This window comes from Alosa alosa, chromosome 17, assembly GCF_017589495.1.
Source record: "Alosa alosa isolate M-15738 ecotype Scorff River chromosome 17, AALO_Geno_1.1, whole genome shotgun sequence".
Lineage (NCBI taxonomy): Eukaryota > Metazoa > Chordata > Actinopteri > Clupeiformes > Clupeidae > Alosa > Alosa alosa.
In genome coordinates, this window is record NC_063205.1 from 22,477,859 (window position 1) to 22,494,088 (window position 16,230).

The window sequence follows — 16,230 nt, forward strand, 5'->3', positions numbered from 1 at the left end:
AATCTTTGGTGACACTGGCTCTGTAATGGTTATTCTTCTTCTTCTTTCCTTTAATGGCAGATTACATCGTTTAATTGATGTATACCGCCACCTACTGTACAGGAGTGTGTAGAGTGATGCTATTGCCAGAGAATGTCTAATAAGGGGAGAACTGCCACTCTCGGAAAACTTCTGGTTTCTGAACTGGTTGCAGTTCCTTCTGTGGTTCCACATGAGGGCGCTCGTCCACGAGTGCAGAATGCATGGAGGTCTATGGAGCTGTACCCCTCAAAATCCACTTTTCTTGGGATATAATTTTTTTTCAAGTAATTTGAGTATTGCATTCGAAAGGGGAGGCAAAGAAAATACACTTGTTTGAGTATTATATATTTTAAAGTCACTTAATTGTTCTAAAAAGCCTCTCAAATGTATCAATGATGTCATTCATTAGCACAATGCTAGCGTGTTATGTGCAACAACGACCCAACCTGTAAGAAATCAAAAGGACATAAGTACTCGTTCATTCGACTTTTGACCTATAACCCATGTTGAAGTTATACAAACTACAATCAAATCTGAGGTTTGTCAACGACAATCAGGTGAAAGAGACAAATTTAGCCGTCTAGCTCCATTGACTCCCATTCATTCTGCACTCATGGCGATCGCCCCCAGTGGAACTCTGGTGGAACTGCATCCAAAATTCGGTACAATGGGACTTAATACGGAGTGGCAAGGCTCTCCGTAGACGGGCTCTGGCTCCACCTAATGAACATGTTTGGTGATAGCATACAGACCATACGTCAGAAGGTAAGCTTTTTACTGCCTGAAAAACGGTTTGCTGTCATAAATCGAGAGCGTACATACACAGCGAGTGCGAGTTATATTAGTGTAATTTACATGACATATAATAGCAACAGTGTATCTAGTACACAGAGTTTCTCTGTTTCACCCATAGACAGTAAACCCATGGTTTCATTGTTTTTACTCAGGCGCAACACGTCTGCCGGGGTCCTGATTACCGTGGCAAAGCGCTCTATGTCCTGACCCTGTGTTCATCATAGTTCATGTGAAACCCTACAGCTATTTGAGGTATTTTAGTATGTTTTTCTGTGTTTATTTCTTATTTAAAATGTGGGTTATTGAGATATTTTGATCACGAACCGTTTTAAGTGTTACTTCTCCTTGGAACTGTTCAGTTTAGCAACATTTGATCTATTTCTCTCTTTGTTTACCTCTTTGATCAATATGTCCATTGCCTTCTTCGTGTATATGTTAAAAGACTGTGTATGTGCACTCATTTAATCTGCATCTGATAGATTGATCCACAAGCACAAACCTGGAACAATACTTTAGCATATAACAGTTAACGTCAACCTTAAATATCCCCAGCTATCGTACAAGCTGCTAAATGCAAGCGATGCTAGCTAAATACAGCAAGCGAGGTAGCCTATGTGCATGCGATTAAAATACATTTTGAATGAATCGGTTTAATGAGTTCCGATTCAAAGTACTTGATTTAATTTTTGATTTAATGTCTGAGCGTGTATTCTCTATTTGCTAGTGATCCAACAAGCCAACAGACTTAGCTAGCTGTCTAGCAAGCTACGGCTAATTTAAGCTAATTTCGTCCTCACAAGATAACGCGACAGGATTTGAACAGTTTTGGCTTTCTTAACATTGTCCATGTTCCGCAGTACTTGCACGATATCGCAGAGCCATGTCCTTGTACGATGATCTGGGAGTGGGAGCGAGCGACACTAAAACGGAAGGTTGGTCCAAGAACTTCAAATTGCTTCAGTCGCAGCTCAAAGTGAAGAAAGCTGCCCTCACACAGGCCAAAGTAAGTATTTCTTTATTGTTGTCTGCTCTGCACACTTTGTTAGATTTTAAAACCCCTTCCTTAGTGTCTGACCATGCACACACTTAACGTTACTTTCAGTGGTATTTGCCTCTAGTTTGTTTAGATGTTACCTGTTCCTGAAGTAGATCAGACAGTGTCGGTCTGTTGTCTGTTTTTGGATATGCTTTTTTGCATTATGTCTTCTCATGCTCTTCATGCTTAGGATTGTTTGTGTATGTAGACCGTGCCATTGAGATTACATGACATTTGGATGGGAAAGACAGAACCAAATACTGTTTTTGTTTACTGGTATTTGTTTGTCTCCAGAGCCAGCGCATGAAACAGACTACAGTGTTGGCTCCTGTTATTGACCTGAAAAGAGGAAGTGCAGGAGATGAGAGACAGATCTTAGACACACCCCCTCGCATCGCCGCAGGAGTCAAGGTGTGTGTGTCTGTGTGTCTTCTTATTGATGAGTGTGTGCTGGCCCTTGTTTGTGTTTATAAATGTCAGAACGATGATGGCAAACAAGACGATTATGTTTGGTGGGGGTGCGTGTGTGTGTGTCAGGACGCGGCTCCGAGCAGCTTCTCGTCGGGGGATGTGCTGATTCCGCTGGCCGATGAGTACGACCCCATGTTCCCCAACGACTACGAGAAGGTGGTGAAGCGGCACCGGGAGGAGCGGCAGCGGCAGAGGGAGCAGGAGCGCCTGAAGGAGATCGAAGAGCGCGAGAAGTACGCCTCCGTCTCTGCACCTCCACGCTGCCTGCCCGTCTGTCTGTCTGTCTGTCTGTCTGTCTGTCTGTCTGTGTCTGTCAGGCTGTCTGTCTGTCTGCCTGCCTGACTGCATGCTCCCAGTTCTGTGAGTTCATAGAGTCACTGTGTTAGTCTGCCTGCCTGCATACCTGTCTGTCTCTCAGTCTGTCTGTCTGCCTGCCTGCATACCTGTCTGTCTCTCAGTCTGTCTGCCTGCCTGCATACCTGTCTGTCTCTCAGTCTGTGAATCTTAGCTGTGCTTCACAGTGCATGTATTACATTTAGAGAATGTCTTGATTTTCTTAGACACCACCCCAATGCTCAGCTCTGTTGACATATGTCACTGGATTCCAACAGAAATTTTTAACAGGGTACCCGCGGGATCTTAAAAGTATTGGAAAAGTCTTAAATTTAATATTGTCAAATGAAGGCCTTAAAAGTATTTCATTTAATTTGCAAAGTTTTGAATTTCATTTACAAAGTCTTATTTTTTCTACCGTAACGTCAGTTAATTTCCGTAGAGACCATGATATTGTAGATCCCAAGGAGGAATTTTGCGTCTCTTTCGAAAATAAATGAACTATCGCTTATATTTTGAAACTTATGTTCACTGTTCTCATCTCTCAGTCATTCATGCCATTCTAAAGTGAAAGTGCGTGCAAGCGCAGGTGCATCTGACATGTCAGCTGGAATGATGAGGGTTGTCACAGGTGGGATAATTAAATATTCAAAATGAGTCAAAAACAAGTAAATTAGCACAGCAATGTAGCAGTATGATTTCTTCTAATGTTGTGAACGTTTTTTTTATTATTAGACCGCTAACCTTATGTTGCTGTTTTTAGATGTGTTTTTACATGTTTTTGGGGGCAAGCTGCCTCCACTCTGTTTCCAGTTTTGGGAGCCTTAGCTGCCACCAAGACCTTTTTTTTTTTTTTTTACAGTGGTCACGAAATGTGCAGCTAGCGGTCGTTAGGAGATGATTGCAAAAAAAATGTGACAACATTTATTATGGGCTTGAAATCACGTAAAATCCCTGACTGCACCTTTAAGTTGGAGGATCCTGTCGGTGCCCTGGTTAGAATCAGTTATGTGTGTGTGTGTGCTTGTGTGTGTTTTTGTAAATGCATGCATAGTATGTGTGTGTGTTGTTTGTTTGTGTATGTGTGCTCCCTGTGTGTACATGTGGTTTGTGTGTGTGAATGAGAGACAGACAGACACCTCCTCACGCTGTCTCTGTGTGTACATGTGCTTTGTCAAGTCAACTCAAGTCTGTGTGTGTGTGTGTGTGTGTGTGTGTGTGTGTGTGTGTGAGACAGACAGACACCTCCTCACGCTGTCTCTGTGTGTACATGTGCTTTGTGTGTACATGTGCTTTGTGTGTGTGTGTGAGAGACAGACAGAGACACAGACACCTCCTCACGCTGTCTCTGTCCTCCTGCAGGAAGAGGAAGGAGCGCCATGAAGGCAGCGCTCCAAGTGGCTTCTCCCGCTTCCCAACAGAGGGGGAGTCCGACGAGGAGGACGAGTTCGACAAGGAGAAGAGGAAGAGGAGTGAGTGTCACCGGATGAGGAGAGAGAGGAAATCCAAATGCTCTTTTCTTGGCTTGTCAGTAGATCATGGAATAGGCGTGTGTAGAATGAGAAATGATAGTGATGGGAAATTAAGTTTTGGTGAACCACTGCCGTGTGAAGCTAGCAACACTAGCTGAAAAAGAAAAAAGATGGCTGCCACACATACATTTTTCAACATAAAGTCCTTAAGCAAACCAGTGTTTTTGGTTACATATACTGGTTTGGGTAAGGACTTTTATGTTGAAAAATCTACATGTGGTGGGCATATTGGATTTGTTTTCATTAATGTCGCCAGCTTCACACTGCTGTCTTTCAGTGGTTCACCAAAGCTTCATTTGCCCATCACTAGGAAATGAACAAAGTAGAATTGAAAGAACGGTTCTTAGAACTCTCATCAGGTACCAGTCTGGACTGTAGTCTCTGCTATTGGACAAGGATTTCACTGAATTCATGGAATTAGGTTGTAGCCATAATATTAGGTCTACCTCTTTTCATGTGTCAACTGTTTTCTTAACCCTTCATCATGAAAATTCTAACAAAAGATTCCATTGCACAACAATGTAAGGTTCTAAAATTCCATGTATATTCTTTTTCTGAGTATTCATTCTACAACATTCTCGTCACCCTGGTGTAACAGTACCTGCTGAAGTGTAATCCAAAGTAACGAACAACACTACAACTGTGACTGATGTTTGTGCTTTGTGTAAAAATACGAAATTGACAAATAAATAATCAACAATTCTCCTCTGCAGCCATAGGAGGAGCAGCCATCGCCCCACCTACGTCTTTGGTTGAAAGAGACTGTGAGTACAATCTATAAATTACAGGAACCTCTGTCTGTCTGTTTGTGTGTCTGTGTGTTTGATGATAATGTTTGATGATAATGACACCGGTCATTATCAGGAAAATAAGTCCCTTCTGGGCGAGGCAAACCCGGTTCGCTCTGTCAGGACATTCTATACATCATCCCTTGCATATATCGGTAAAAGAGAGGGTAGAAGTTTTGGCAGCATGAATCAGTGCACAGCACGGGTAAAAAGTCATGTTTGGATGACTAAGTCCCGACAGGGTGATCAGGACGCGTCGGGGCGCAGCATGTCGGGGTCCGGTTCGCCCTGTCGGAACCTATTTCCCGATAATGACCGGCGTTCTATACATTATCCCGCTTATTACACGGCTACTTGCCAAAACTGAACAATAAACTCCTCACGATATGACTTTAGCCTACATAGCCTGGGCTATAGTCTATTTTGTTACCGTTCATCATGGCTTTTGCTGAGAAACAAATAGTTTGCAACAACACATGCTGAACTTGAATCAAACATTCTTTAGAACACAGCTGATCAACCGTCGCTTTCACTTTTGAATGAAGTTCCAGTAGTTGCAGAGTGATATGAAAGACGTGACTTAGAAGCACAAAACCCATTTTCCTTGACAGGTCTGTTATACTTTGCAACAGTCTGTTATCGAGAAATATCAGACCACCGAACGTTGGGAAGGTTATTCAAGTGAATGGAGCATTCCTCAGCATTATGAAGAGCCGTGCAATAAATGAAAATAATTTACAGTAGAACGTTGGGAAATCCCATACAAGTCAATGGAGCATTCTACTAGCATTGTGATGAGCCGTATTATCATTTTATTTAATTTAAGATCCTTTGTACATGTAGACGGGGTTCATGTGTGAACTTGAGTGAACACTAGAGGTCACTATTGCTCCACGGATTGTCTACATTAGGTTGTGTAGCTCTTTGGATATCTTTGAAGTACAGTACATGCAAATTGCAAACCCCATGACTATCTAGACATGCCTATTAATCGTTTTCCTCATGACAAACTGTACTGATCTAAAATACATGCAAAAAAAACCCAAGTAAACTGATTGTGTGTAATGTGTGTTATGTTCTTTCTGTTGTATATCGTAAAAAAAAAAGAATTAATATAATTTGTCTTCTGTGTTTCTCTTATGTCTTGATGTTGTTTTGGTTGCCATGGCAGCTGTTTCATTTTCGTATGAAGATGAAGGTCGGGGGTCCCGAGGGTCCAAGGCAGCGATCCCACCTCCCATGTACGAAGATTCCGAACGACCTCGGTCTCCCCCTGGCCCTACCAACTCGTTCCTAGCCAACATGGGGTGAGTGTGTGTGTGTGTGTGTGTGTGTGTGTGTGTGTGTGTGTGTGTTCCACTTAGTTATAAGGGTTACTCCTGATCAGTGTATGTGGTAATTCTCTAAATCTGTTAATAGGAACCTGTTTGTGTGTGTGTGTGTGTGTGTGTGTGTTTCCTCTTTGCGCAGTGGCACGGTGGCCCATAAGATCATGCAGAAGTACGGTTTTCGAGAGGGCCAGGGTCTGGGGAAGCATGAACAGGGTCTGAGCACAGCGCTGTCAGTGGAGAAGACCAGCAAGAGGGGCGGCAAGATCATCATCGGAGAAACTACAGAGAAGGGTACACACACACACACACACACACACACAGATTTGGCACAAGTTAATAACACCATAGTTACTGGTGTAAGAAATGCAATGAAATTGTGTTTGTGAAGATGTAAAGTGCATATTGGACATTGGGAAGGGATTATTGAGGGATTGGGGAGGTGGGTTGTGGCTTAGGCTGTGTAAGAAATCAATGTTCATCAAAGAAACAATCTAGAATCCAGAATCAGAATACTTTTAGAAAGTTCATCAAAGAAACAATCTAGAATCCAGAATCAGAATACTTTTAGAAAGTTCATCAAAGAAACAATCTAGAATCCAGAATCAGAATACTTTTAGAAAGCTCATCAAAGAAACAATCTTGATGGGGCAGCCGTGGCCTACTGGTTAGTGCTTCGGACTTGTAACCGAAGGGTTGCCGGTTCGAACCCCGACCAGTAGGCATGGCTGAAGTGCCCTTGAGCAAGGCACCTAACCCCTCACTCACCTGTTCACTGTGTGCTGAATGTGTTTCACTAATTCACAGATTGTGATAAATACAGAGACCAAATTTCCCTTACGGGATCAAAAGAGTATATATACTTACTTAAATACTTACTTATCTAGAATCCAGAATCAGAATACTTTTAGGAAGTTCATCAAAGAAACAATCTAGAATCCAGAATCAAATCAGAATACTTTTAGAAAGTACATCGACAACTGCAATGTCTGGGGTGTTTGGGGAATCCCTAACGACAATTCTAAGAGTGTTTGCGTTGTCATTCAGATTTGGAAACCAGTTCAGTTGAACACACACGCACACACACACGCACACACGCACACACGCACAGGTACAGAAAGACACAGACAGACACACAGGCCATCAGGAGATTCTACCATGAAAGGTAACACACTTTTTTTACAAACACAAACACGGACAAGCACCAATGCACAGGCCACCTTCCCTTTGTAGATTTCTTGGTTTCTAGTTCCAAGAGCACTAGTGGCTGCGTAGGATTAGTGAGCTAGTTTCATATTCGTCAACATTGTATTTTGTTTACAGGCTGACCGTAACTAGGGAAGTGTTCTGTTTTTTTGCTTATGATTTTTAAGTATGTTGTGATAATGTGTCCTTGTGTATGCATCAGTGGTGTATTTTCATAAGATTTTTCAGTGGTGTGTGTGTATATGTGGAGGTTTTTTTTTTTTTACATTTGTGAATTGTTTTTGTAATTTGTTGTTTTGGAACGTGTGTGTCTGTATTTGTGTGTGTGTGTAGGTTCCAGTCAGTCTGCTGCAGAGCCACCTGGCTGGATGCTGGGTGCTGCAGGTTTGACTTCTTACATCACTGTTTCTGCTCTCTCTCACTCACTCACACACACACACACACACACACACACACATACACAATATTGGTTGGGTTGCATTGGGTGAGTTCAGGTCACCCAATGCTGCCCAACCAATATTGTGTGTGTGTGTGTGGCAGATTCACTTACTAGTGACTAGTGACTCACTAGTAAGTGAATATGCCACACACACACACACACACACACACACACACACAATTGCATATACAAGTCAGTGCCAGTGCTTCGCTTGGAACTAGAAACCAATGGTGTGTTCAAGACTTCTTCAGCTGTTTAGTTTTTGATATATGTATGGCAATGCATGCATCTGGTATGGGTGCTGAGTGCTGAACAGAATGATAAATCTCAGTTTTGAACCTGAGCTGTGTTTCTGTTACTGTCAATGTGGCAAGCTTGACATCTTTAGTCTAACTATTCATCACTGACACAACAGCACATACAAAACTAAATAATACCAAACATAACTGTCTACTCTGGAGAACCAGACTATATAGCAGCTCCCAGCTCCTAAACAGAAGTAACACTCACACACACACACACACACACACACACTCACTGCATAATTATAATAACTGGAAATGTTCTTTGTTGTGTGTAACACTGGTAAGCTTTAACAAATGATTGCTACTTATTTGAACGTGTGCACTATGTGCATGTGAGTAGGGCGCGACGTGTGTGTGTGTGTGTCTGTGTAGGAAAGGAAGCCTCAGCTTCTGTTTATTGCTCTTGTTTGTAAGTTGCCGTGGTTAAGTCACCTGCAGTGTGAGTCATTGTGGGTTGCCGTGAATGTGGCAGTCATAGAGTGTGTGTGAGTAAGTGTGTGTTTTGAAGGCCTGACGTGTTTAGAGAGTGTGTGGTGTGTCTCCTCCGCCACAGCCGAAGCGCAGAAGAAGACGGCGGCGGCAGCCGCAGCGGCAGCAGGAGGAGCAGGAGCAGCGTCCGGCTCCGAGCCCAACCCTCTCACGGAAATACTCAAGTGTCCCACCAAAGTAGTTATATTAAGGGTGAGAACCGTGTGTGTGTGTGTGTGTGTGTGTGCCCCACCAAAGTAGTTATACTAAGGGTAGAACTGTGTGTGTGTGTGTGACCAAAGTAGTTATACTAAGGGTGATAACTGTGCGTGTGTGCACATGCACAACCGTTTCACTATTTGAGCGAGTCTGTTAGAATATTGATTTAGGGATATGTGTGTCTTTTAAACATATGACTTTGAAGATATTACATACTTGTGTGTGTTTGTGTGTGTGCTTGTGTCATTATTTTGGATGAATCATTTTAGCTACATTGTGATAGAGGTTGTGTCCACATAAGGTTGCTGCTCAACTCTATGAAGATGCACACTATTAAGACTAAAAAAACAGATACTATTAAAGATCCTGAGGGAAATTCTTTCTCTGCATTTTACCCATCCATGGTTAGTGCGCACACGCATACACACACACACACAGACGCGCGCACACACACATGCAACACAGCACAGCACACAGTAAGTAGTGAGCACATACTGAGTAGTGAGCACACAAACCCCCGTGTGTGTGTGTGTGTTGATCAGCACATTTAGTAGCTGATCAAGTCCACATATGACTGAAAGGATTATGAGCTATGAGCCTGGAAATTAGGATTCTTACAAATTGATTAATTATTAATCAAAACTCGAGAACATTTGTCACACTTATGTAATCTTAGTTCCACTACTCAAGCAAGTCTTTGTTATGATCTTGATTTCATTGTGTTGAAATTTGTGCATATTCATTTGTGTGTGTGTGTGTGTGTGTGTGTGTGTGTGTGTGTGTGTTTACAGTTTGTGCATATTCATGTGCGTGTGTGTGTGTGTATTTTAAAAATCATACCTAAAGTTGGTATCAGGTATTATGCTCCAAAAAGTTAACAGTTAAAACCTTTTCTCCCTCTGTCATCTGTCATTTCTACCTCTGTCTGTGTGTGTGTGTGTGTGTGTGTGTGCGTGTGTGTGTGTGCAGAACATGGTGGGGCGGGGGGAGGTGGATGAGGATCTGGAGGCCGAGACAAAAGAGGAGTGCGAAAAATATGGCAAAGTCACCAAGTGTGTCATCTTTGAGGTCAGTTGGTGTGTGTGTGTCTGTCTGATATGTTGTCTTGCTGTGTCAAAAAAAATCCGCACTTGCCTGACTTTCTGTTCAACAACTTTATCCACATCATACAGTCAGACAAAAAAATGGACCCAATCTCAGCAGCACTGCTAACTCAAATCCAAGAGTTCTTTTTATTTAGCAGACTTTTTAATCCATAGTGACATACTGTACATACACTACCGGTCAAAAGTTTGGGGTCACTTAGAAATGTCCATTCCACTCCATTATAGACAGAATACCAATCTGAGATCAGTTGCATTGTTTTTTTAATCAGGGCAGCAGTTTCAGATCACATTATGTGCTTACATAATTGCAAAAGGGTTCTCAACTGTTGTAGAAAGAAATGGCTGATCTTTAATGCATATCTACATTGCCCATTATCAGCAGCCATTCATCCAATGTTCCAAAGGCACATTCTGTTTACTAATCTGATATCATTTTAAAAGACTAACTGAGAAGACATTGGAGCTGTATGGCTTCATTCTCCTAACACAAAAAGGCCATGGTGGGGCTCTTGTTGTAGTAGGTTCACCACTTACTGTACTGTTAGTGGGGGGCAGCTGTGGCCTACTGGTTAGCGCTTTGGACTTGTAACCGGACCCCGACCAGTAGGCAAGGCACCTAACCCCTCACTGCTCCCCGAGCGCCGCTGTAGTAGCAGGCAGCTTCACTGCGTCGGGATTAGTGCGTGCTTCACCTCACTGTGTGTTTACTGTGTGTTCACTGTGTGCTGAGTGTGTTTCACTAATTCACGGATTGGGATAAATGCACAGACCAAATTTCCCTCACGGGATCAAAAGATTATATATACTCTTTAATAATATAAGTATACTTATACTTACTTATACTTATACTTAGTTAACATACCCAGATTTGGAGTACTAAACCACATACTTGGAGCACCCCCCAGGCCTCAATGTCAGGAAAATAAGTACCCGAATCAGAGCGGAGAAGCTCCATTCTAGTGCCAGGGGACTAGCAGAGGCTCTTGTCATTCCTCAGGTTCTTGCCCCAACCAATCAAGTGTTTGAAAGCACAAATGAAAAGCCCTGCCTACATGCAAGACATGTTTTCAGAAAAGTCAAGAGGCATATTGAAAAACATAAATAATGACATAATGAGGAGGGTATATTGAGTCTTTTTTGGAACAAAAAGGGCTAAGCCTGATTGTGAAACTACCCCTATATGAGAGATACAAGTAAAAATACATTTGATTCATTACACTTTCATAGCAGTTACTAGTGTGTGTGTGTGTGTGTGTGTGTGTTTACAGTTTGTGCATATTCATGTGCGGTTGTGTGTGTGTATTTTAAAAAAATCATACCTAAAGTTGGTATCAGGTATTATGCTCCAAAAAGTTAACAGTTAAAACCTTTTCTCCCTCTGTCATCTGTCATTTCTACCTCTGTCTGTGTGTGTGTGTGTGTGTGTGTGTGCGTGTGTGTGTGTGCAGAACATGGTGGGGCGGGGGGAGGTGGATGAGGATCTGGAGGCCGAGACAAAAGAGGAGTGCGAAAAATATGGCAAAGTCACCAAGTGTGTCATCTTTGAGGTCAGTTGGTGTGTGTGTGTCTGTCTGATATGTTGTCTTGCTGTGTCAAAAAAAATCCGCACTTGCCTGACTTTCTGTTCAACAACTTTATCCACATCATACAGTCAGACAAAAAAATGGACCCAATCTCAGCAGCACTGCTAACTCAAATCCAAGAGTTCTTTTTATTTAGCAGACTTTTTAATCCATAGTGACATACTGTACATACACTACCGGTCAAAAGTTTGGGGTCACTTAGAAATGTCCATTCCACTCCATTATAGACAGAATACCAATCTGAGATCAGTTGCATTGTTTTTTTAATCAGGGCAGCAGTTTCAGATCACATTATGTGCTTACATAATTGCAAAAGGGTTCTCAACTGTTGTAGAAAGAAATGGCTGATCTTTAATGCATATCTACATTGCCCATTATCAGCAGCCATTCATCCAATGTTCCAAAGGCACATTCTGTTTACTAATCTGATATCATTTTTTAAAAGACTAACTGAGAAGACATTGGAGCTGTATGGCTTCATTCTCCTAACACAAAAAAAGGCCATGGTGGGGCTCTTGTTGTAGTAGGTTCACCACTTACTGTACTGTTAGTGGGGGGCAGCTGTGGCCTACTGGTTAGCGCTTTGGACTTGTAACCGGACCCCGACCAGTAGGCAAGGCACCTAACCCCTCACTGCTCCCGGCGAGCCGTAGTAGCAGGCAGCTTCACTGGGTCGCCGGGATTAGTGCGTGCTTCACCTCACTGTGTGTTTACTGTGTGTTCACTGTGTGCTGAGTGTGTTTCACTAATTCACGGATTGGGATAAATGCACAGACCAAATTTCCCTCACGGGATCAAAAGATTATATATACTCTTTAATAATATAAGTATACTTATACTTACTTATACTTATACTTAGTTAACATACCCAGATTTGGAGTACTAAACCACATACTTGGAGCACCCCCCAGGCCTCAATGTCAGGAAAATAAGTACCCCGAATCAGAACGGAGAAGCTCCATTCTAGTGCCAGGGGACTAGCAGAGGCTCTTGTCATTCCTCAGGTTCTTGCCCCAACCAATCAAGTGTTTGAAAGCACAAATGAAAAGCCCTGCCTACATGCAAGACATGTTTTCAGAAAAGTCAAGAGGCATATTGAAAAACATAAATAATGACATAATGAGAGGGTATATTGAGTCTTTTGGAACAAAAGGGCTAAGCCTGATTGTGAAACTACCCCTATATGAGAGATACAAGTAAAATACATTTGATTCATTACACTTTCATAGCAGTACTAGTTTCAGTATTTAATAGTCTGATACACTGTTGAGGAAAAGTCAACTTGTATGTTTGAATTATAATGACTTATGTCTAAAACAGAAAAGCTTATTTTATTATACCACAAAATGAATAAGTTGGTAATCTACAACTTTCTTGTTGTAAGATAAATGTCAATTTTAATATTTCCACAGTAATTATTTATAAATGGCTTATACACTAATGTTACACATAGTCGTTACACACGTTAGACGATGCCAGTAGATCATCACACCTAGGCATTATTTCTTTTCTGTGTGTGCAACTTGACCTCATGTTTGGAAGTGTGTGTGTGTGAACAAAAGTGCATGTGTCAGTGTTGTTTACTTCACACAGAAGGCATTTATTTTTGACTAGTTGTCAAGAGCTATTTGTCATTTGTATCACAACTGTAATAAGCTTGTCCATTTAATATCCGTGCTATCTTTTCGTGTGTGTGTGTGTGTGTGTGTTTTTGTATATTCTCAAGATCGCCAACGTCACTGACGATGAAGCGGTTCGTATCTTCCTGGAGTTTGAGAGAGTGGAGTCAGCCATTAAAGGTCAGTCTCACTGGTGTGTGTGTGTGTGTGTGTGTGTGTGTGTGCACGCACGGAGTGCTCCAATTCAGGTGTCCCAGATCAGCTTGTCCTGAAAACAGGTGAGACTCCCTCGAGTGTTACATCACACTCAGGAGAACCAAAGCCCAGTTCAGTCTGGTCCCACACACGTCATTACATTACAACTACTTTGGTGGGACACACACACACACACACACACACACACACACACACACACACACACACACACACACACACACACACACACACACACACTAGAATACATAGAATAACTGTTTCACAAACAGAGACACCCGGTCACCACAACACCCATATACCCAACCAAGCTCTCTAATCCTCACTTACTCTCTCACACTTTCACACACACACACACACACTCACTCACTCACTCACTCACTCACTCACTCACTCACTCCCACACAGACACACACTCACTCACTCACTCTCACACACACACACAGACACACACCCAACACCCACATACTCAACCAAGCTCTCTTATGCACACTTTCTCCCTCACTCACTCACACCTACACACACACATACACACACACACCCAAGCTCACTTATGCACTCTCTCTCTTTCTCACTCACACACTTACACAAACACATATACACACACACACACACACACACCCAAGCTCACTTATGCACACTCTCTCTCACTCTCTTTCTCACTCACACACTTACACACACACATACACACTCACACACACACACACCCAAGCTCACTTATGCACACTCTCTCTCACTCACACACACCCCAACACCCAAGCTCACTTATGCACACTCTCTCTCACTCACAAACTCACACACACACATACCAACACCCACATACCCAACCAAGCTCTTATGCACACTTTCTCTCACACACACACCACACACACATAATACAATCTAGCTTGTTACACAACACACACACACACACACACACACACACCTTGCAGCGCTGGTGTGAAGGATTATCCGGCTGTTTTCGCTCAGCCTTATGAGTGTCCTTGAGCAGGAGCAAGAGAGCCAGAGAACTGAGAGAAAGTTCACGTTCGCAGAAAGAACAGTTTATGGAAAGCGTGTGTGTGTGTGTGTGTGTGCGTGTGCGTGTATCTGAGCGTGTATCTGAGCGTCTTATCTGTGGCATAATTTATTTAAAGACAGTGGCGTCTGTAGCTGGTCTGTAGAAACAGTGCTCATCCTGTGTAGTTTTCAGAGGAAATCGAGTGGCTCCTATTTTTTGGAAAACAAAACAGTATGACTAAGGAGACTTACTGGAAATACTGAAAAACTGCACTCTGGCAAAAAAAAGTACAACAACATCAGGGCTTGAACCTCTCAAGCTCTGTGGCTGAATTGGGTCCGGACTTACTGACGGGACGATTAATTACAATTTTATATAACGACTTTTGAGTCACGTAATTTTGCCACTAGGCTTTGTGCCTATGTTAGTGCTTTTCTCCCCATTTTTATTTTTATTTTGCTCGACTATTTGGTTATGTATTTAATTGTTTGTTTGTTTGTTTGTTTGTTTGTGTGTGTTTCCAGCTGTGGTGGACCTGAACGGCCGATACTTCGGTGGACGAGTAGTGAAGGCGTGTTTCTACAATCTGGACAAATTCAGAGTGTTGGATCTAGGAGAAGCAGTGTGATCTTATTCATCTCTACGTTACACACACACATGTACATGCACACACAGACACACACACAGACACACACGTACACACACAGACACACACACACACACACACACACACACACACACACACACACACACACAGACACACACAGACACACAGACACACACACACACACACACACACACAGACACACACAGACAGACACAAGTCACACACACACACACACACAGAGACAGTCACAAAATAGCCCCCTCTATTTGTATGCCCTTCCGTCTTTATACAGTATGTGCGTATTGAGACACAATATGTTGTATATAGTAGTGGTGCAGTCAGATCATCGATTTGTTTTGCTTTGTGGTGGACAGTGGAAGACTGTAAATTCTGGACATTAAATATCTTATCTTTTTTTATAAGGAAAATTTGGCCTGTGTGTGTGTTTGTTTTGCTGTGTGAAGAACAAGTAGGCTGAGTAGAGCAGATGTGTAGATCATGTTCCCCTCTGGTGCCTTATCAGGCTGCCATGTTCATGAGTTAAACCAGCACACACACACACACTCACACACATACTTGATGTATGCAGTGGAGTGCTTGGTGTAGGTTTGCAAACAAAAACAAAGATAAAGATAAGGAAGTTTAAAGAAAGAAGATGAATTAATCAAGCATTTGTATGTAAATCCCATGCCATAGAGACCGCAGCAAACCGTGACCACAGGTCACATACTAGGGGTCAGTGATATGGTGTACCGAGAGCCACACATCAATGCTAGAGCTCTAGATATCAGTGTGTGTGCCGTGAGCTTTGCATTAGCTTAGCTCCTATCCAATTATCCTAGCAGTAACTATCCGAGCAGTAGTTGATTTTTAAAGTTAGTTGCACTCATCCTTGGGTCGCTTTGCAGTGAACAGTAATCCAGCACAACAGGCTTGTGCAAAATTCCAGAATTGAATTGGAACTGGCTCTTAAATTCCAATTCAATTCTTGAATTTCTCTTGCATTTCAATGAATTGAGGTAGCAAACAGGAAGCAGAATTGCAATTCGAATTGTGCACAACCCTGCAGCACAACTGAAAAGCCCCTCACAGGCAGCTGAGGCAGGCAGGCCAATGTTGAGTTGCAGAGAGTGTTTTTTATATTTGGAAACGAGCAGAAGG

The 16,230-nt window shown here is 42.4% G+C and overlaps 1 protein-coding gene across 1 annotated transcript; it reads left to right on the top strand.

Moving 5' to 3' along the window:
* Positions 1 to 962: 962 nt before the first annotated feature.
* rbm17 (RNA binding motif protein 17) lies at positions 963 to 15,497 on the top strand. Its single transcript, XM_048268699.1, has 13 exons — positions 963 to 1,068; positions 1,674 to 1,819; positions 2,147 to 2,263; positions 2,390 to 2,556; positions 4,019 to 4,128; positions 4,902 to 4,952; positions 6,148 to 6,283; positions 6,447 to 6,598; positions 7,844 to 7,894; positions 8,808 to 8,935; positions 9,911 to 10,009; positions 13,357 to 13,429; positions 14,987 to 15,497. Exons 2-13 carry the CDS (start codon positions 1,697 to 1,699, stop codon positions 15,088 to 15,090), a joined length of 1,311 nt encoding a protein of 436 aa, XP_048124656.1. The 5' UTR covers positions 963 to 1,068; positions 1,674 to 1,696; the 3' UTR covers positions 15,091 to 15,497.
* The last annotated feature ends 733 nt before the right edge of the window (positions 15,498 to 16,230 follow it).

What these genes read in the sequence shown, in the direction of transcription:
- rbm17 (XM_048268699.1), top strand. Translation starts at nt 1,697, where the DNA reads ATGTCCTTGTACGATGATCTGGGAGTGGGAGCGAGCGACACTAAAACG. An exon ending in GAGATCGAAGAGCGCGAGAA is followed by an intron (nt 2,557 to 4,018) that starts GTACGCCTCCGT and finishes GTCCTCCTGCAG; the next exon opens with GAAGAGGAAGGAGCGCCATG. An exon ending in CCAAAGTAGTTATATTAAGG is followed by an intron (nt 8,936 to 9,910) that starts GTGAGAACCGTG and finishes GTGTGTGTGCAG; the next exon opens with AACATGGTGGGGCGGGGGGA.